This window comes from Phalacrocorax carbo, chromosome 6, assembly GCF_963921805.1.
Source record: "Phalacrocorax carbo chromosome 6, bPhaCar2.1, whole genome shotgun sequence".
NCBI classification, from domain to species: domain Eukaryota; kingdom Metazoa; phylum Chordata; class Aves; order Suliformes; family Phalacrocoracidae; genus Phalacrocorax; species Phalacrocorax carbo.
In genome coordinates, this window is record NC_087518.1 from 32,504,089 (window position 1) to 32,521,579 (window position 17,491).

At 42.2% G+C, this 17,491-nt stretch overlaps 1 protein-coding gene across 2 annotated transcripts in view; it reads right to left on the reverse strand.

Moving 5' to 3' along the window:
• The window catches only part of ABL2 (ABL proto-oncogene 2, non-receptor tyrosine kinase), a 50,358-nt gene extending 35,159 nt beyond the window's left edge, over positions 1 to 15,199 (reverse strand). For both annotated transcript variants that reach the window (XM_064454475.1, XM_064454473.1), the window contains exon 1: positions 14,828 to 15,199. In XM_064454475.1, the coding sequence (XP_064310545.1) occupies positions 14,828 to 15,011 (184 nt within the window). In that variant the 5' untranslated portion in view covers positions 15,012 to 15,199. The remainder of the gene's footprint in view (positions 1 to 14,827) is intronic.
• Positions 15,200 to 17,491: the final 2,292 nt, after the last annotated feature.

Here is a 17,491-nt window from a genome sequence, read left to right on the forward strand (position 1 = left end):
CCTTCTGCAGCTGTTGAGATTCATCTCCTGTTTTTGACTGGAGATCTGAGGTGGGGATCATTGTGGAGAGCACAGACCCTGGCAGACATGAATGCTAACTGCGCAGCTGTCTTCAGAGGCATGCTGCTGAAAGGACTCAGGATTCCTCCTCAGAGACCAGGCCTGAGATGCACAGTCATATTTTTTCAGATTTAAAATTGCATGAGTGCTAACATAGAGTTGAGAGTGAACACATGTCATCCAGTGATGTGCCTATTCTTTTACACAAGAGGCTGTCAGGAAACAGCAGCGTGAGTATCTCATCACAACAAGTGAAGTTTTTCTAGATCTAGATAATTGCTCTCTGGAGGTTGAATTGTTCTCCAGACTTTTGACGAGATGCAACGATATTTCTCTAATTAGGATATGAATTCTAGCAAGATTTATTTCCAAACCCTCTAGCAGGTAACCATCCAGCCTGCTCAGATGTCTACAACTAAACAATAAGATCCACAATTTTTGCTGAAACACTTTGTTAGTAATTTAAGAAGAGAAAGAAAACATATCAGATTTCAGGCTTCTGCTGAGGCCCTACCTGTTTCATGGGTGACTACCTGCACTAGTGCTAACCATGCTGTACCCTTCACTAGCAGTAAATGCTTTTCCTTGCATGCATAAAATTCACAGCCTACAGAACATTCTCAGTCAGGGCATGCTAATATTATGACTTGATACTACATGGGATATTTTTGTAGCACTTGATATCTAGAGTGCCTCACAGTTTTGATATTTTATTCTCTTGACAGTCCTACTGAGTAGGGTAAAATTTGTACTATGCAGAAGAAGGTCTAAAGCAAAGAAACAGTTGTTTGCTACCTATCAGACTGAAAGTTATGGCAGAGCAGGACTCAAGCTGGCGTTGATCAGCCATCCTTCCCTAAAGTGCAATACTCAGAGCTTTTGTTACAAAATTCTTACCATATCTAACTAATGAGTAACACTTTCAATACAAGGACATACAACACGTTGAAAACAGCTACTGTCTCAACTACTGATATTAGCTAAACAAAGTCTGCTATACTTCCTCACACTAATGAAGGAGGATTAAAATAAATAGCTTTAAGTTCAAGCATCAAAAAAGGGAAGAAAATCTGTCATAGGGCCAAGCACAACAGAAAACATCTACAGTCAAACTTGGAAAAGAAAGCATGGTCCTGTGCAAATGGTGCTGCCTTTGTTGCTCTGCTAAAGACCTGTTGCATAAGCCATCTTGTGTACTAATGCCTCTCGCTTATCAGTACGATAAAACATTGTCTTCCTTTTATAAACTTACTATTCTACCAGCCGGGGAAAAGTAGCTAACTAAACAGCATTGGCTATTGGACTATAGTTTTCTTAACTGCAGGGATTTTTACTCATGACAATATATCATTTTTTTAATATTTAAACAAAGATGGTACCTTCATGGTGAGAAGCCATTTTCCTCAATTCCTGCATGTCTGCATTGTGATATTAAAGCTGACATCCTTTGTCAGCAAAGGCAAGAAACTGGGGAACAAACTGTTTCACCAAGAACAGAGTCCCATAGGAAGACACTGTACTAACAGGGCAAGAAGGAAGAGGACCTATTTAAAGCAAAGAAAACATGAGGAAAAACCCAGGCAAATTAAGTTATGCAAACAACGGGAAGGATAAAAAGCACAAACGAAACAGAAGGTTGTGTACATTGAACAACACAGAAAGGAACTGCAGGGACAGAAAGTAGACTTAAAGCAAGGAAAAGCAGAACAGCAGCATATAATAGAAGATCCCCATAGTACAGGGTTGAATGTTACATAGCAAAGGAACAGAATAATAGAAAGACTAGACTAAGCTGCTCTGCTGTGATTTTACCTGTCTCATTTTCAGACTGGATATGGCTCAAAGATACAGGCAGCTGAGTAAGAATGCTAAATGCTCATAGGAAAGGGAATAGTTCTTCCCAATTTGTCACCAGCACCAATTCCTAGATATTCAGTCCTGTTTCCCTTCAAGCTTCGGACAACCTCATTTCACATGGTATTCACCATGGAATGACACTTCTCAGCACACAGGATCATTATCTAATTTCTAAAAGCATAAGAGCAATCCTGGAAGGGTAACCTTCAGTTTGGTGATATGAAGCACAGCTGTACCAGAGCAGTTTATTCTATATACTAAAGCTGCTTTTCTATTAAACCAAGATGTTGCTTCTAGAATAGCTTTTATGGTTTCAAAAACTACAAGCTCACCTCCCTGTGGGCTCAGAGGGTGGAGCACAAGGGTAACTGTGTGATTAAGAGTATTTTAATCCTTCTGTAAGAGGAAATAATGGATGGGTGAATGTAACAAAGTCAGATGACAAGGCCTGAAACGCACATAAGATCTTAACTTTGTAAGAAATTAGGAAAGCGCAGGGGAGAAAAAAAGGACAGGTACCACATACCCAGAAGTCATGCATTTGCTTTTACATGCTAGTATGCAAAACAGGAAGCCTGTCTTGGTTGTACTTTAAACAGATTTTCATATCTCCTTTCTAGTGGTCTGTTTTAGGACTGATTAATGTGTTTCTTTCAATGTGGCCTTTCACTGACTAGTATTAAAGCGAATGATGAGCAAATTCTATAAAAACACACATGTATTCCAATTCAGTGTAACAACTACCCCATGGCTGAGCAATGACGGACACCCCAGTAGTGTCAGGTGATCTTTTTTGTTTTGTAATTACATACCTAAACCCTACACACCAGGCTGCGGATCTCTTTGCACAGATCCTGTCTCCCAGTCAACAACCCAACTGCATGAATGCTTACTGCAATTCACTTTTTTTGTTTCTGTTGCTAAACAGCCAAACACGGTATACTAAAGCCCTCTCTCTGTTGGTAATTCACTGTAACTTCAGCCTCTTTATGGAAGCTTGATAGATAACATTCAGCAAGCACAGCACTTTGAGCTTCCATTTCAAGGCAAGTCACACACCACAAACACTAACCTTCTTTCAGACCTATTATCATGCCACAAGTGTTTTGAAGTACAAGCTAGAACCACAACAAACATGTTTCTCTAACAGCCTACAGGATGAGACAAAAAAAAAAAAGCATGACCGAACATTTAGCCTGCAGACAGCTTTTCTGTGTTTGTTTATGCAAAAGTCTAAACATCTCCATAAAACAAGCAAGCATTATTGCCATTTTACAGATAAGAAGTGCACAGAAGCACTAAGAAATTACTCTTAATTTAAGGGCTCACATTACCTAGCGGAAGTATCAGACTTAATGTCTTCTCATACACAAACGGTTGCCTGCATACTTATACATAAACAAGTCGGAAAACCTCTCTTACTGGCAGAGGAAGTTATCTAGGATAGAGCCCAAGAGAAACGAAAAAACTAAAAAGGGAGTTCAGCTCTTAAAGGCAAAAGCAAAATATTGGTTTTTATCTTTTATTTGCAAAAAATTTATTCCCTTAAATTTTAAGACAGCTACATCTTCCTTTTGCCCTGTGGATCTTGCCTGCTTTCATAAACCAGCAGTTACTTAAAACACTCTTCACTGTAGCTCAGTAATGTTGAAAAAAACCCCTCCACTGTTCCTAACATAAAAACCTTTTAGCAATGGATAAATTAGTTCAAAGCATTATAGCACCCTCTCGTGGTAGGCTGGAAAATCATGTTCTCCGTAAGCAGCTGCAATTGATCCTTCGATCTTCTTTCTTACTTCAGAATCTACCCAGGCTCCTGCGTGCTGCCCAGGCTCCTCAGCTAATGTGGCAGTTCTGCCCAGCATGAGGCTGTGCTCCTTCATACTCATCTGCTCCCCAATGACAACGCAGTGCGTGTTTCAAAGCCTGCTTCCGTGCTCGAACATAACAAGGTGATCTTTGTGTGGAGAGGGGAAGGCTAAAGAAAGTGGAAAGGCTGGCTAAGAAGTTCCTTGTAGTCAAGTGCTGCTCTTGTTGAGGAACAAAATACTTACTGGCAAAGCCTCACACATATCAGCTGCGGCGTAGTTCTGTAACAGCTGATGCACAACAGAAAACATGCTAATAATCAGCACCTGGGGAAACCATTCCCCCATGCGTAAAGCAGGAAAACTAGCACAGCTCACCTGAGTCTGAACAGCCTATAATTAAGCTGCCTTAAGGCACTCCAGTTTCCATAGCCCACAATGCAAGTGAGTAAAGACATCCACCTGTGGCTGAGCAGGTACCGAAAGGCCAGCTACACATTATTCTAGAGCTAGGCTGCACCTATAAGCAGTTATATGCTTTGCAAGCAACTCCTAAAATGATAAAAACATTTTATTTAGCAGAAACACTAACAAGGCACACAAAAAAAGTCATTGCACAAGCTTCTGTGTTGATGGAAAGACACGTACCAAGGACCTTATTCAAATTTAGCTTAACCATTTGACAAAAAATAGATGGAAGCTATACAAACTTGCATCAAAATAAGAAAAAATTAGAACGTCTGTATAAGACTACAGACAAGCTTAACTTTGACAGACTTAAGCCTGTGGCCTATTTCAACTTCTCAAAGCATATATGTACTTCCAACTAGGTGCTAAAGTGCAGGAAATATCATGCAATTAAATGACTGATTTAGAGGGCAGTCCCCTCTTTAAATATTTTACCCCTAAAGAAATTAAATATATTTGATTATGACAACCTAAAACCAGGAAAAAAACCAACCAACCAAAACAAAGAAACAATCCGGCAAAGCAGATTTAGTACTGTTATGACAAAACAAGAACTAAACCTGCTAGCCTTCTGTTTCACAGGATAGCTGTAGCAGGCTACTCAAATCATCATTTAAGCATCTACTGATTTTGCACATCAATCCTAAGCCATCTAAGGCACCCCTCGAAAAAACTGAGAAGTTGGCTAGTTGTTTTATAGTTCATATCACTGAAATGTATTAGATTACTCAAAAAAATAGATGTGTGTTTTCTAACATGAAAAATCAGCTCCTTCCTCATAGCTATGCTGCAAATCTTAATATCCACAGTCTGAGATCTTGAAGAAAAAAACTAAATATAATTTGAAATACTAGCACTGCAAGACAGTATATACCATTTGTCTATTTATTCTAAGGATCTTCTCTAGACAAAGCCTTTTTAATCTAATAAAGTACCTCTGCTTTCTCTGTTTACCCTTGGAATTTAAAAAAAAGGCATAAATCAAAATTAAGTAAACCCAACAAATATCCTGAAAAACATGCATACAATTTATGACTGGAAAAGTATTTTGCTGTGCTCTACTGGGCATATGTTTCACACTGATATCAACTGCAAAAGCAGTGTTCATCCTTGCCCAAGCTGTATACGTCTCCCGGCCTCAAAAAACAGAAGATAAAACCTACAGAAACCCCACTCATCTTCCCAGTCAGGAGAACGCTCAGGAATTCTCCAGGGCCTGCAGAGACTGGCTCTCGTTATTTATCTATGTTACTGCCATCAATTATAAAGCTCATCGTGCCTTAATTGACGCCAATCCAGTCAGTAAAAAAAAGCAGGTTTGAAAACAAACCAGAATCGAGTGATATCACCACAAAAGGATCAAAGAAACAAATTTCAGAGCAGGTCTTGCCTGTACCACAGCCTTCATGCTTTGATCAAGGTGCCATTCTAAGAGTTATTTTACCGAGACTCAACTCTATTAATACCAATAATATTCTAAAGAGCACATGTAGGACATTCAGCAATTTAAAGTTTGAAAAACTTGCTATTTTAACTTTAGTATATTAATTCTGAGCCCAAGTGCTGCCAACTATTAGACTGAAAGTGTTTATTTGCTGGTTTGTAGATGAAAAGATGAAAAAACTTATAGGAGAAAAGGAACCACAGATCAGCTTCAGACAAATGACGCTTTTTTTCCTTTCACTTGTACTGAAGTGAGCAGCAGATGTAAAGAAAGCTTTGCAACTAAAATCTGTGTTCTAAGAAAAAACTGCATTAAACACAAACAGTGAGTAAAATCCATGCTTACACAATCCAGCTTGGGCCAGTGTAAGCTTGAGATCTGCTGGACCCAGTGACTTAATGGAGGAAAGAAGTTATGCTAACTATTTCAAAAGATCTTCAGGTTATTTAGATATCTGAGAGTCCATTTCACTCTTCCTAGATGACATAACTTGTGTCAATTTTTTAAAAGTTTGCATAAACAGACTTTTTTATTGCTAAACAGTCACCATAGTTTCATTAATTACCAAGTTCTGACATATTATATTGCTGGACCAGAAATCACACTTTAAAATTATTTCTTTTAAAATCCCTTCAAGCTTGTCTACATAATTTTTCCAGTTTTCTTCTATTATTAAGTAAATTTCAGAGATATTAGTATAGCTGTACTTTGCCCCTACTTCTGCTCTTGGCTTTTCCAAGCAGCAACACAAAATTGATATTCTCATCAGTTGCACAGCCTCCCACAGGTTTTTGAATAGCAGCAGTAAAACTGAACAGTCTTGTTAACTCCATAACACTGCTGGTTAACAAAATGAACCCTGAGCAGCAAAGGCTTTGAAAGAATCTTGAGAAACTGAGTTGACCCTGTAAACTAAAAAAGCCCTCATTATAGTAATTAACACTCCAGCTTGGGTTTGAAGGGTTATCTTGACAATCCAGGGGCTATAAGATTAGAATGTACAAATGTTTTTTTGGTTTTTGTCTAGAAAACAGATCCATGCTCTGCAAACACCTTTTAGACCCTTGATGTTTAAGGTAAATGTAGGAGGTAATACTGGTCTACTTGGATATGACAATATTTAAACAGGCTTCTAGGCTAAGCCATATTGGAGTGTAGACAGATTTGTGATGAGGAAGTGTTTCTTCACTTTGCAATTCCTGAATGTTTTGGTGTGTCTACTGTGCAGGCACACTACTCTCTACAGTCAACTTTTCCAAAAAGCATGGGAACACAGAACCTGAAAAAGAGGAACACTTCATAACCTATGCTACATACTGCCACCATAACAGCCAATACTGGTATGTCTTTTGACCAGAAGCAAGACTGACACCTGTTTCAAAATCAGCCGTGGTGCTGAGCACACTTAACCTGCAACAAAAGTGATTATTGGTATCTTATGCCAACCCATTGTAAATCCCACATAGGAACTCTAAAGAGTGTATACATGTCTTCACTATTCAGTTGTACCTGATTCTACCTCTGGTAAGAAAGGAGGAGGAGATCTTGTTCATGGGTTTTTCCTTCCCAAAACAGTCCTGCAAATTAGCATTTGATTGTGCACCAGGAGCTTGGAACTCCTCATCTTTTTGTGCCTGGTATCAGTTATCAGTTATGTCAGCCCTGAATTGGTCAGGCAGTTGGACTAGAAGATCTTTGTCGCTCCCTTCAAACTGAAATGGTCTATTCTATTCTATGTGGGGAAACCCCCCAACCGATATGCTGCCCATCATTACAGGGACATCAGTGATTAATCAACTTCAAACTTACCATACATCAGTTTAGAAGGCCCACCTATGTCATTCAACAATTATCACATATACCCAAGACTGTATTTTAAAACATTATCTCCAAAGCTGAACAGTCAAAATAAAATCTCCAGTATATTGAAATGCACTATTACGGAGAAGCTGCAAGGTCTTATTTTACCCTTTTCTCTTTTTCCACTCCTTATTCCCATTCTTTCCTCTCCAGCATTATCTGTCTTTCTGGAGATACTCTTCTCCATAGTTGCCCATTCTACATGTCTTAGCTGAGATGACAACAAAGAGGAACAGCAGAAACATGCTTGGTGCTTTGCTGTTGGGATTATTGTAGCAGAAATGAAGGAGAAATAGACTGGCAGGTCCAGAGGGTGACAAATCCAGAATGTTCTCATCCTCCGATCCTTGAATTTACTTCCTAATATGACCCCACCAGCGGCAGGAAATGCCATATATAGCTTGTAACAAGAAGCTACTTCAGTTTCACTTTAGTATTAAATAACAACAACAAAACCCATCAAACAAAGCAGGAAAGAGTCCAAAATCCAAATCAGTAACATTATTAAAATAAAGGATGAGGAGATGTAGAAGTGTCCAAGAGAAAAGGAGTTTTCCTTCACTGAAGAGCTACTTTTCTTACATAATTGTAGTTCCAATTCTCACATCACTTTTGTCATAGAATACTTGCAAAACAACATAAGTCAAGCTCCAAGTTTATTAACACGTGATTATTTTTAATGGAAGTATCCTAGTAAGATTAAGATCCTAAGGACAATATTTGGGGGAGAAGGGCAGAAGAGGAAAGGAATATCTTGAAAAAGTTCAGTCTTAAAAGAAATATGTTTAAATACCTTTAAAGAGTACTAGAAGATTGAAATAAAACCAATTCAATTCTTAGTGCAGTATTTCTGTGCATCTTTGTCAACTCCATCAAAAAAGGCAAACCTGTTTTGGGACTGTTTTTTGAAATTCTGTGCTGATTTACCTGATACTGAAAGCCACCTATTAAAAAGTTAATTTATACACAGTTGCAGATAAGCAATCGTACTGGGAGATACGCATGCCTTTACAGAAAGCCCGCAAAGCACATGAAACTTCCTATGCAGATATGGGCAATATAACTAAGCTTTGTTGTTGTGGTTTACAGTCTTACCAACAGGAAGCCTCAATGGTTTTGTAACTGTCACTTATTCTAGAGAGAATAATCTCTATGAATAATACCAAGATCAGCCTTTAAAATAAAGTATTTCACAACCACAAAAGCAGAGAAATGTCAGGGATGATGCAGTAACGGTGAGAGAACCATTAATTCGGACCCAAAAAGTCAACTGTGTTACCCCACTCAGTGCAAGTGTTTGTTTCTTTCCTGCTGTACTGAGGAAAACAGAAACTGCTGCTGGTCCTAACAACTAAGAGAAATATTTCTTTACCAGCAAATACTCTTCTGAATGCTGTTAAGAAGGAATTTACATGCCTAATTTGCAGTAGGCATACAGGAAAGCCAGTCAAGGGCCATTTGCACTACACCTACGAAGCTTTGCATCATTCATAATTACACGTTGAAAGAACTACTAACCGTTTGGCAAGCAGTGATTTAGATATCAGATTCTGAAACAGTTATAACAGAAGTGAGGCTTTAGTCTGTGGTCATCCATGCTAGGCTTTTTGAAATACAACCAGGTGAAAATGAACTTGGCAAGTCATTAAACAAAACCTAACTGTGTTACTTTTAATAACTTTCACATGCATCCCTACTGGAATAAGTATAAACTGCTGTTTCTTGCTTCATATTAATTGGATTTTAACATAGTTTCTTATGAGTGTGAACTAGTCAGCTGTCAGCAATATTTAGAAGACAGTTTATGGATGGTAAGTATACCGGAAACATTAAGTTGTGACAACTAAGGAAAATGGGCTAGAATAAATCACGCTAATGACCATCTAGCTTTACCTATAAAACAAAGATCTAAAAAGTATTAGACTTCAGCAAGGACTGGCCTGCTTGAAGAGCAAACAAACATGACATATGCTGAACTGAGTGAGTCACAGAACAGGACACTTCTCCTGAACACCGGTATGATCTGTCCTAGAATCTGTAATCAGTACCAGCCATAAAATATTCCTGAAGCCAACCCTGCTACAGCATCTCTAGGAGACAGTCAAACTATTTTCCAACTCTAGTTATGTGAGCTGACAGTCCCACTATATTAAAAAAGATGATTTAAGCCATTTGTGACAATTTGTTTTTGTGTCCAATAGATTACATGTTCACTTTCCACCAATTTGTTCACTTGGCTGTGTCCCTATTTCCAAAAAAAATTCCCACAAATTTCTTTCGCAAAACATTGCACTCGCAAGCAATGGCAAGTTTGTGAAATATTGCTAGAACAACTTGTACCACACCATCTGCTACATGTGGAGAACTGAGAATCAGAGATCTGTCTGGGCTTTGAAATTTGATTTTTAAGTTAGTTCTGACTAACATGTTTTGAAGTAACTTCATTTTGGTCTTACCTCCTTCAGACTATGTTCCCCATCTATGTGAAAAGCACATAGGAAATACACATATGCCAGGAATTATAACGGATCGGTAGTCTGTGTTATATTGTCCCTTCCATCGAGCTGGTGGAGTCCTCTCATTTGTGAAATACAGTGTGCAAAAATCCCAACATAAGACACGGTATAAAATGAGTATTGAATGCAACTGAATCTGCACAAATAATTTAGATACATGAAGAATGATGCAACAGGGAACACGCCTACAATTTCATGTTCTACAGGAGGTGTTCCTCTAGACGCTTAGCTGAACCATCCTTTATTCCCCAAATAATTAGTTGAGAGTTATTTATACATTACGGTCCCACAAGATTTCTGATTTCCAGTACAAAGCGTGAGGCACTGAATACAGTGATTATATTCCATCTGCACAGGGCATTTACTGACAGGAAAGTCTGCGGGCAAGTAGCTCTGGCCCGAGCTCGCTGCACTTCACTGGGATGAAAAATAAAGGACATTTTAGGCAGCCCACAAAGTACGGTTGTTAAACTGACCCTATTTTCTCTCCTTCTTTCCATTTTCCTGTAGCCAGCCCTTCAGTTTCACTGAATTTCAAAGGGATAGTGTTATTTATGCTTCTTCCTATTTTAGGACGCTTTTATCATGTGGCATAGCACTCTAACTGCCTTAGGGGAGCTTTAATGATAATTTTATTTTTAAAAGTATAGGCTTATCTTGCCTGACCTTGATGCACACAGTAAAAGGTTGCTATACTCCTCCTCTAGAAAACAAAACAGGGAACAAATGTCCTGCGCCTGCTGGATCAAAAGCTCAAGCATGGCAGAGCCTTCTGCAACCCCAAAATATATCACCAAGGCAACTGTAGCAGTATTGCAAACAGGTATTGCAAAGGCTTCCTCACCAGGATTTAAATAATCTGATTTTCCTGCAGTATGTTTTCTACAACACTCAGCAAGTCTTTTTGGAGATGAAAAGCATGCTAACACCATTCCACAGAATATCTTGGTACAGTAGGCAGTTATCACTGCTCTTCAGAAAGAAAATTAGAGCATGTCACTGTTCAAAGGTCATACGAGGAGCCGAGCAGAGCCTATGCAACTTGGAAGTTGTTGGTTGTCGCCAGTTGTACCCCTTCCCTCAAACAAACTATTGAAACGATAAGGAGATAACCTGCTTCCCTGTTTTCTCCCCTGTTCCTTCTCTGAAAGGGAAAGCAATCTCAGTCTGTAATGGCAATAAGTACTACTTATCTTTTCTGGTTGCACTGAACTGTTAAGAATTTGATCGTAACTACCATTCACTACAGCTTCTCCCTCCTGAGTTGTTGGCCCTGTGGTACTAGTTAATTCTCAGGCAGTGTACACAGGAACACCAGTGTTTGTATAATCCTTCTGTTTACACCCTTCCTTTCTCGTACATTACTAGCAACCAACGTGCTTGATGATCCATTGCTTGCTTTTATAAATCACAGATTACAAACTAGGAATGCTCGCAATGGGCACTCTGAATTGCAAAAGGCTGCAAAATCCACAACTATCTTTTGCATCTTGGAGAACACTGCTTCACAGCTAACAAATCACAACAGTATATCAGCTTGCTTAGGACTTTTCTACTCAACTATACAGCAGCGCTCACAGAATTCAATACTATGATCACCTGAAGGCCCTGGGAGTGCAGTTCTCTGTTCTCATGACTGAAGAGCAGGAACAATAGTTCTTTCCATAAAGCAGAAAACTTCTTCAAAATCCTTGCTTCTTCCAAATATACATCCTGAAGTAGGTAGTGTCTGTATGCCTGTAAATGCTTCTCCTACACAACTCTAAGGCAGCAAACATGCTTGGGACAAACAGGTTCAACTCAATCTATTGATTTTTCAAGGGCAATTACTACTCAAATTAGTTGTGTAAAAATGTTCTTGTCTCAGGTTTTTGGTAGCCTAGCATAAGAGATTTTACACTTTATTGATTTGACACAACCTGTTCTTCAAAATCCTGTAGCAAAATAGGTCTGAGGCTGACAACATTGTTTACTTCCATCCTTTTAATCAACAACCCAGAAGAAGCAACCCCTCAAAATGAACTTTGGCAAAAGTACTTAGTACCTTGCTCCTGGCACAGTATAGTATGAAACCTGCCAACATGAGCTGAGGCAGAGATTTATACCTGTAAGGGTCTAGCACCACTCAACAGGTTGTCTTCCTCACACTAATGAATGCATCAAGGAAAGCCAAGAAGGGTAGATAATCCTGGCTCATCCAAGCACTCAGTCCAAGAGTGCTAGCCCATAATCCTGTGCTTTTTCCATCACTTTTCAAACACTGTGAATACTTACCCTGAAGACAAGATGGAAGGGTCAGGTTGAGAAAGAAATGACTAGAAAAAAGAAATGTGGATCAAGCAGTAGTACCAGCAACCACAGCAAAAGCAGGGTAGCACTTAAAGAAAGCTAGCAGAAAGCCAGGTTAAGTAAAACAAGAGAACAAGGTCAGCGAATGAAAAATAAGAATAGAGGTTGAGAGAAGAAAAAATCCCTCAGACAAGGCGTCAGGATCACAAGAACACAATTTCCCTGAGAAAGCAAGTGAACTCCTGATTCAGGAGCATGACAAAAATCTTCGGTTATTGCCCAAGACTATTATTTAAACAGATACCCAACTTTGACTAGTATCTGCTATGGATTATTAATAATGAGGTGTTCACTCATTTCTAGCAAAATGTGCATAGACTTGGGGAACAATTTAACACGGCTGAGGTATTCACCAAGATGGGATGGGAGTTTGAAGCCTGCCTTGGGTTGCCAAAAAACCCCACCCCTTTTACATAATCTAGAAGAATAAAAAGCTGTATCTTATTTTCAATTTTCCGTTACAGACTTCAAAAAAAAATAACAGAAGCAAGAAAAACGTAAGTAAAATTATATTCATTAACTTCGCATTGAAGCAGATAACCTAAGCAATATAAGTAGTAATTACTTTAAAAGGCACAATTCCTCTTATCACAGAGAAATGCTCTTTTTATATGCCACTGAACAGTTTTATTCAGAGTGTGTTGGCTTTCCAGGCTCATTCTTGTTTCTGTGTCTAGGGAAGACAGAGCAGAAGGGCTGGCAGAGCACATAATTTGTCTATTTGGCATGTATGCATGCTTAGGGAAGCTTTTTATCTCCATTTCCTTGCCGCTACTTGTAAATAATTCTGCCTACCTTCTACCTTTAAAATTTAGTAGGGCAGAGGGAGGAGCTAGAAGGACTTGTTCAGAATGCTGAACTAAAATACCACTAAAACAGGCAGCAATAAATTAAAAGATGTGCTTGAGCCAGTCTCAGCTTTGTTATTCTGAAGTAACTACATGTCCCCACGTGCTGTACCGGACTTCCCACAAACGTCCTTTCTGTCCTTGCTTTGTAAGAGCAAGAACCAAACAGTCATCCTGGTACCGAGGTGCTGAAAGACAGACAGTTTGTCATTAGCAGGAGTGCTCTTGCCTGCTAAGTCACACTTAGCAATCTATGCAGTAATTTTGCTCTGCTGCTAAAGACATGGACTTCAGCATACTGAAAGAAGTGGGGTATGTGCCTAACTTCTGAGAGCTGCTCTTAACATCGTAGATTTACAGTATTAGTCTATTTTATAGTCACGTTTCTGCCAAAGTGCCTTTTAAAGCACAAAAATACAAAGACAACAAAGTAAAATATGAAGTTGATGATACCATCGTTGAAAGACGCAATAGAATTGTAATCCTTAGTTTTAATTTTAGTAATAGCGGGGTCAGGTGCTTCAGCAAGCACAAAGTTCTGTTTTGGTTTTAAAGTTGATTCTGCTCCCTGAACTCAAAAGCTGTGAGAACACTGAGATTTTAAGAACCAGATTTAGTGCTGCGTTCTTGTTTTGATAGATACTTATGTGTCAGCAGTCACAGCAGATGATATTTACATTTAGACTGCTAGTTGCATGTTCCTTAATTTTTTTGCCTATGCTCGTTCTATTGAGCAAAAGAAAATACGTATTGTCAGAAGCAGCCTTGCTCTATAAGCACTGACATCTCCCTCCACCAAAAGCCAAACCAGCTGGGCTCTCCATAGCAGATTCGGTTCTTTAGGATTAGAGATAGATCCAGGCATCTATTCTCAACATGCTTGTCAATGTAGACAGGTTTCAGCCAATCATACCTTCCAAAACTTGCACGTTATATTAAGATGTTGCCAAATAGATATAATAAATAAAAAAACATAGTTGCAAAGGGGGATTTGAAGTTGTGGGCTCCTCCTAAGAGAGACTACAGAAACTAATCGTGTTGCATTAAACGTTTCCGGTATCAGTTTACAGCAGTAAGAATAGCAGCGGACAGGCAAAAACTTCAACTGAGAATCAGATGGCAGCTCATATACCCCCCATCAAAACAAAGCCGTTTGCTCCGTCAGGAGCTATACAGCTAGAGACTTGTAGATCTAGAAGGGCAGGTTATAAGCGCTCAGTAAAGACAAAGCGCATGTAACGTTTACCTTTGTAAACAAAAGCAGAGCTAGGAACCGCTGCCGTGACAGCTACCAAGCACCGCAAGTTTGGATTCCCGGCGATGCCACCTCGCTCGGGCGGGGGGCGGCGGGCAGTCGCCGTCCCCAAGCTCCGGGGTAAGTTTCTCCGGCCCCGAGCTCGCTGCCAGGCTCCGGGCCGAGGCCAGGGCAAGCATCCCCCGGGACGTGGCGGCGGGGACTGCCCCGCTCTCCCCTCTCCTTCCCCAGTTAAACCAACGACAACAAAAGGAGGAGGGGAAGCAGAGCGGACTTGCCCCTTCCCCCCGAGCCCCCAACCCCGACCCTCCGGCAGGCGCCACGGCCGCCCCCCTCCCCCCCCCGCCGGCCCGGCCCCTCACCGTGCTGGGTGAAGATATTGAAGCCTCCCTCGGCGGTGCGGCCGGCCGCCTCCCGCCGGCGTCCCGCCGGCCTGGCCGCGCTGCTCCCCCGCAGCCCCCGCGGCTGCTGCTGCTGCTGCTGAGGCGGCGGCTGGTGCTGGAGCCCGGCGCCCGCCTCCCCGACGCGGCCCACCTGCTGCCCCATCGCCGCGCTGCCGGCCGCGGCCCGCGCTCACATACCGCCGCTCCCTGGCCCGGCAGGCGGCCCTCCCGCTCCTCCTCCTCCCCGCGGCCCGGCCCGGCCTGGCGGCTCCCGCCGCCCCCGCGGCGCTCCGGCCTGGGACTCACGGACTCGCCCCCTCAGCCCCCGCCGCCATCTTAAACCACAGAGCGCCGGGAGAGAGGGGACGGAGCGGCTCCCGCAGCCACCTCCGGTCCTCCCAGGGAGGCCGCCCACCCCGCCCCCGGCACGGTCACACGGGCAGCGTGGGCATGGCGGGACGGGCACCCCGCGGGGCAACGCGGCCGGCCGTGCGCTGAGGGGCCAGGCCCGAGTTACCGGCCGGATTGCGCCTGCGGAGGGTCCTCCCGCCATGGCCGCGGCTTGAGGCCAAGCGTGGGGGACCCAGGTGAAGGCCATGGCCCCAACATGGCAGACCTGCACCTCCGCCCCACGACACGCCAGGCTGGTTCGCCTGCAGACCCGGGAGGGTGTGAGGTGTGAAGCCAGGGCCACGTACCCGGCTGCAGAAGGGAGCCGTGGTGGGCCTGTCCCAAGTGGCATGCATCACCTCCTCCTCGTGGCTTCCTGGGCCACGGGTGGGCTGCCTGGGTGGGCTCCCACCAGGATCTGCCTTCCTCCACCTCTTGCTCTCCTGGCCGAGGGTGTGGAGGAAGGCACGGCTGTATGAATAACATCAGGCGCGTTGGTGGCACCTAGTTGGCAGCAGCACCTTGTCATCGGTTGGCTGAACATACGCTCTCTTCTGTAACTAATTGGTAACCTGTCTTCTTTCAGCTTCTGCAATATTAGCATAAGGCTCTCCAAAGCAGAAGGGAGGATGTTTCATCCTGAAAGATATCGATGCTTCTTGTAGTTTAGAGGACCTAGGCACTTGGTTTGCTCTCCAAGCTAGCTTGTATTTCAGCAATGCTGTGGCAATGTTCCCTCATCGTGGGTGAGCCACAATGCAGCTCATCTCAGATGTGACAATGACAAATCGGCTTGGTGACGCTCAGCTAGCCAGCTTCCAAGGAGCCACAGCAACCTGTGGCTGGACCAACCTCTGTGTGGCTGTCCTGGGGTGGGAAGGTGAGGAGGAGGAGCTCTCTGACCTCCATTGAAGTCAGCTTTCTTGCATGGAATTCCTAGCAACAGGAATTCTAAGATATTCTACCTTCCTGGGGCCATGAGGTGCTACCAAAATGCTATCCATACTGTCACAGGTGCTTAAACGGTGCCATGCTGCAATAATAATTCTGCCTAAAATAGGAGTGGCTCATCCAGCTGAGCTGGTGTGTACTCTGACACAGGCCGGTGTAAATAGGAGTAAGGAGCATGTGAAGCCAGAAATGCCTTAAGTCATCAAATTAATGGACTAAGTACATTGGGGAGATCAGGAATGACAGACAGACTTGCTAATAACACAACAAAACAGTTCTCAAAATAGCACTGGGAACATCTGGGGTAGCACAGGGTACACAATACCAAGTCCGGGACCTTGTACGGGCACGGTTATGTGTCTGTGAGCAGAGGGTGTCTTTACAGGATGGACACTCTTGGGCAGCACTGGGCCACATGGGTAAACCCTCCACTGGGGATATTTCCTGGTCTCATTCCAGCTAGAATTTGTAGGGTTTGGCATTTATAAATGGTTTGCCTTGTAAACAAAATATATGTTCTCTGGAGACTGTAGAGAGACAACAAACACAGAACTCCCTCATGCCATTTGCAGTTGCCATGCAGGATAAAACTACTCTTTAAAAATCAACAGAAATAGTCGTCTTCTTTCCTAATGCCTTTTGCTTGCTGATCCTAAAGAGCTATCCAGAGGAAGGCCATTACCATTTTAAAAGAAGATGTCAATGTCAAGAGACACTTACTCATAAGTGCACGGGGGAGAATTGCGTTTAAACACTGTTCTTATTTCTCAGATCTCATGAAATCCCACATTCTCCATACCAGCAGCTTGCGCACGTCTAGCAGCTCGTTGTGGGTTATGTTAATGTCCAACTGCACAGAACTTGTCTGACACACAGAAGCATGTTAACTGGGGATGGAGTCAGGCAGGGGCTTTCTAAAAAGGCCTGTTGCAAGGTGAAGAGGGCTGCAGCATGGTTACCGTTTGCTGTCATATAATAATATTTTAAGATCATTCTGTACCCTATTAAAAAAGCTTCAAAACCAGTGCCCCAGCCATTTTTGGTTGTGGACAGTGTACTAAACAAGCCCTACCCTCAGGCTGTACCCCACTTGGTCCTTGCAACAACGTTGTTTATATGGTATCATATAAACAGGGGATGCAGAGCCCTGGCTGGTGACCACCCTTCTAGAGTGCCTCCTAGAAGAGCAATGGAGATTTAAAGAAGAAACTCCCCAAACTGAAAATAACTCTGTGCTAATGAGTCACCAATGACACTGAGCCACACTGTCCCTTACTGTTAAAACAGGGACTAATAAGTATT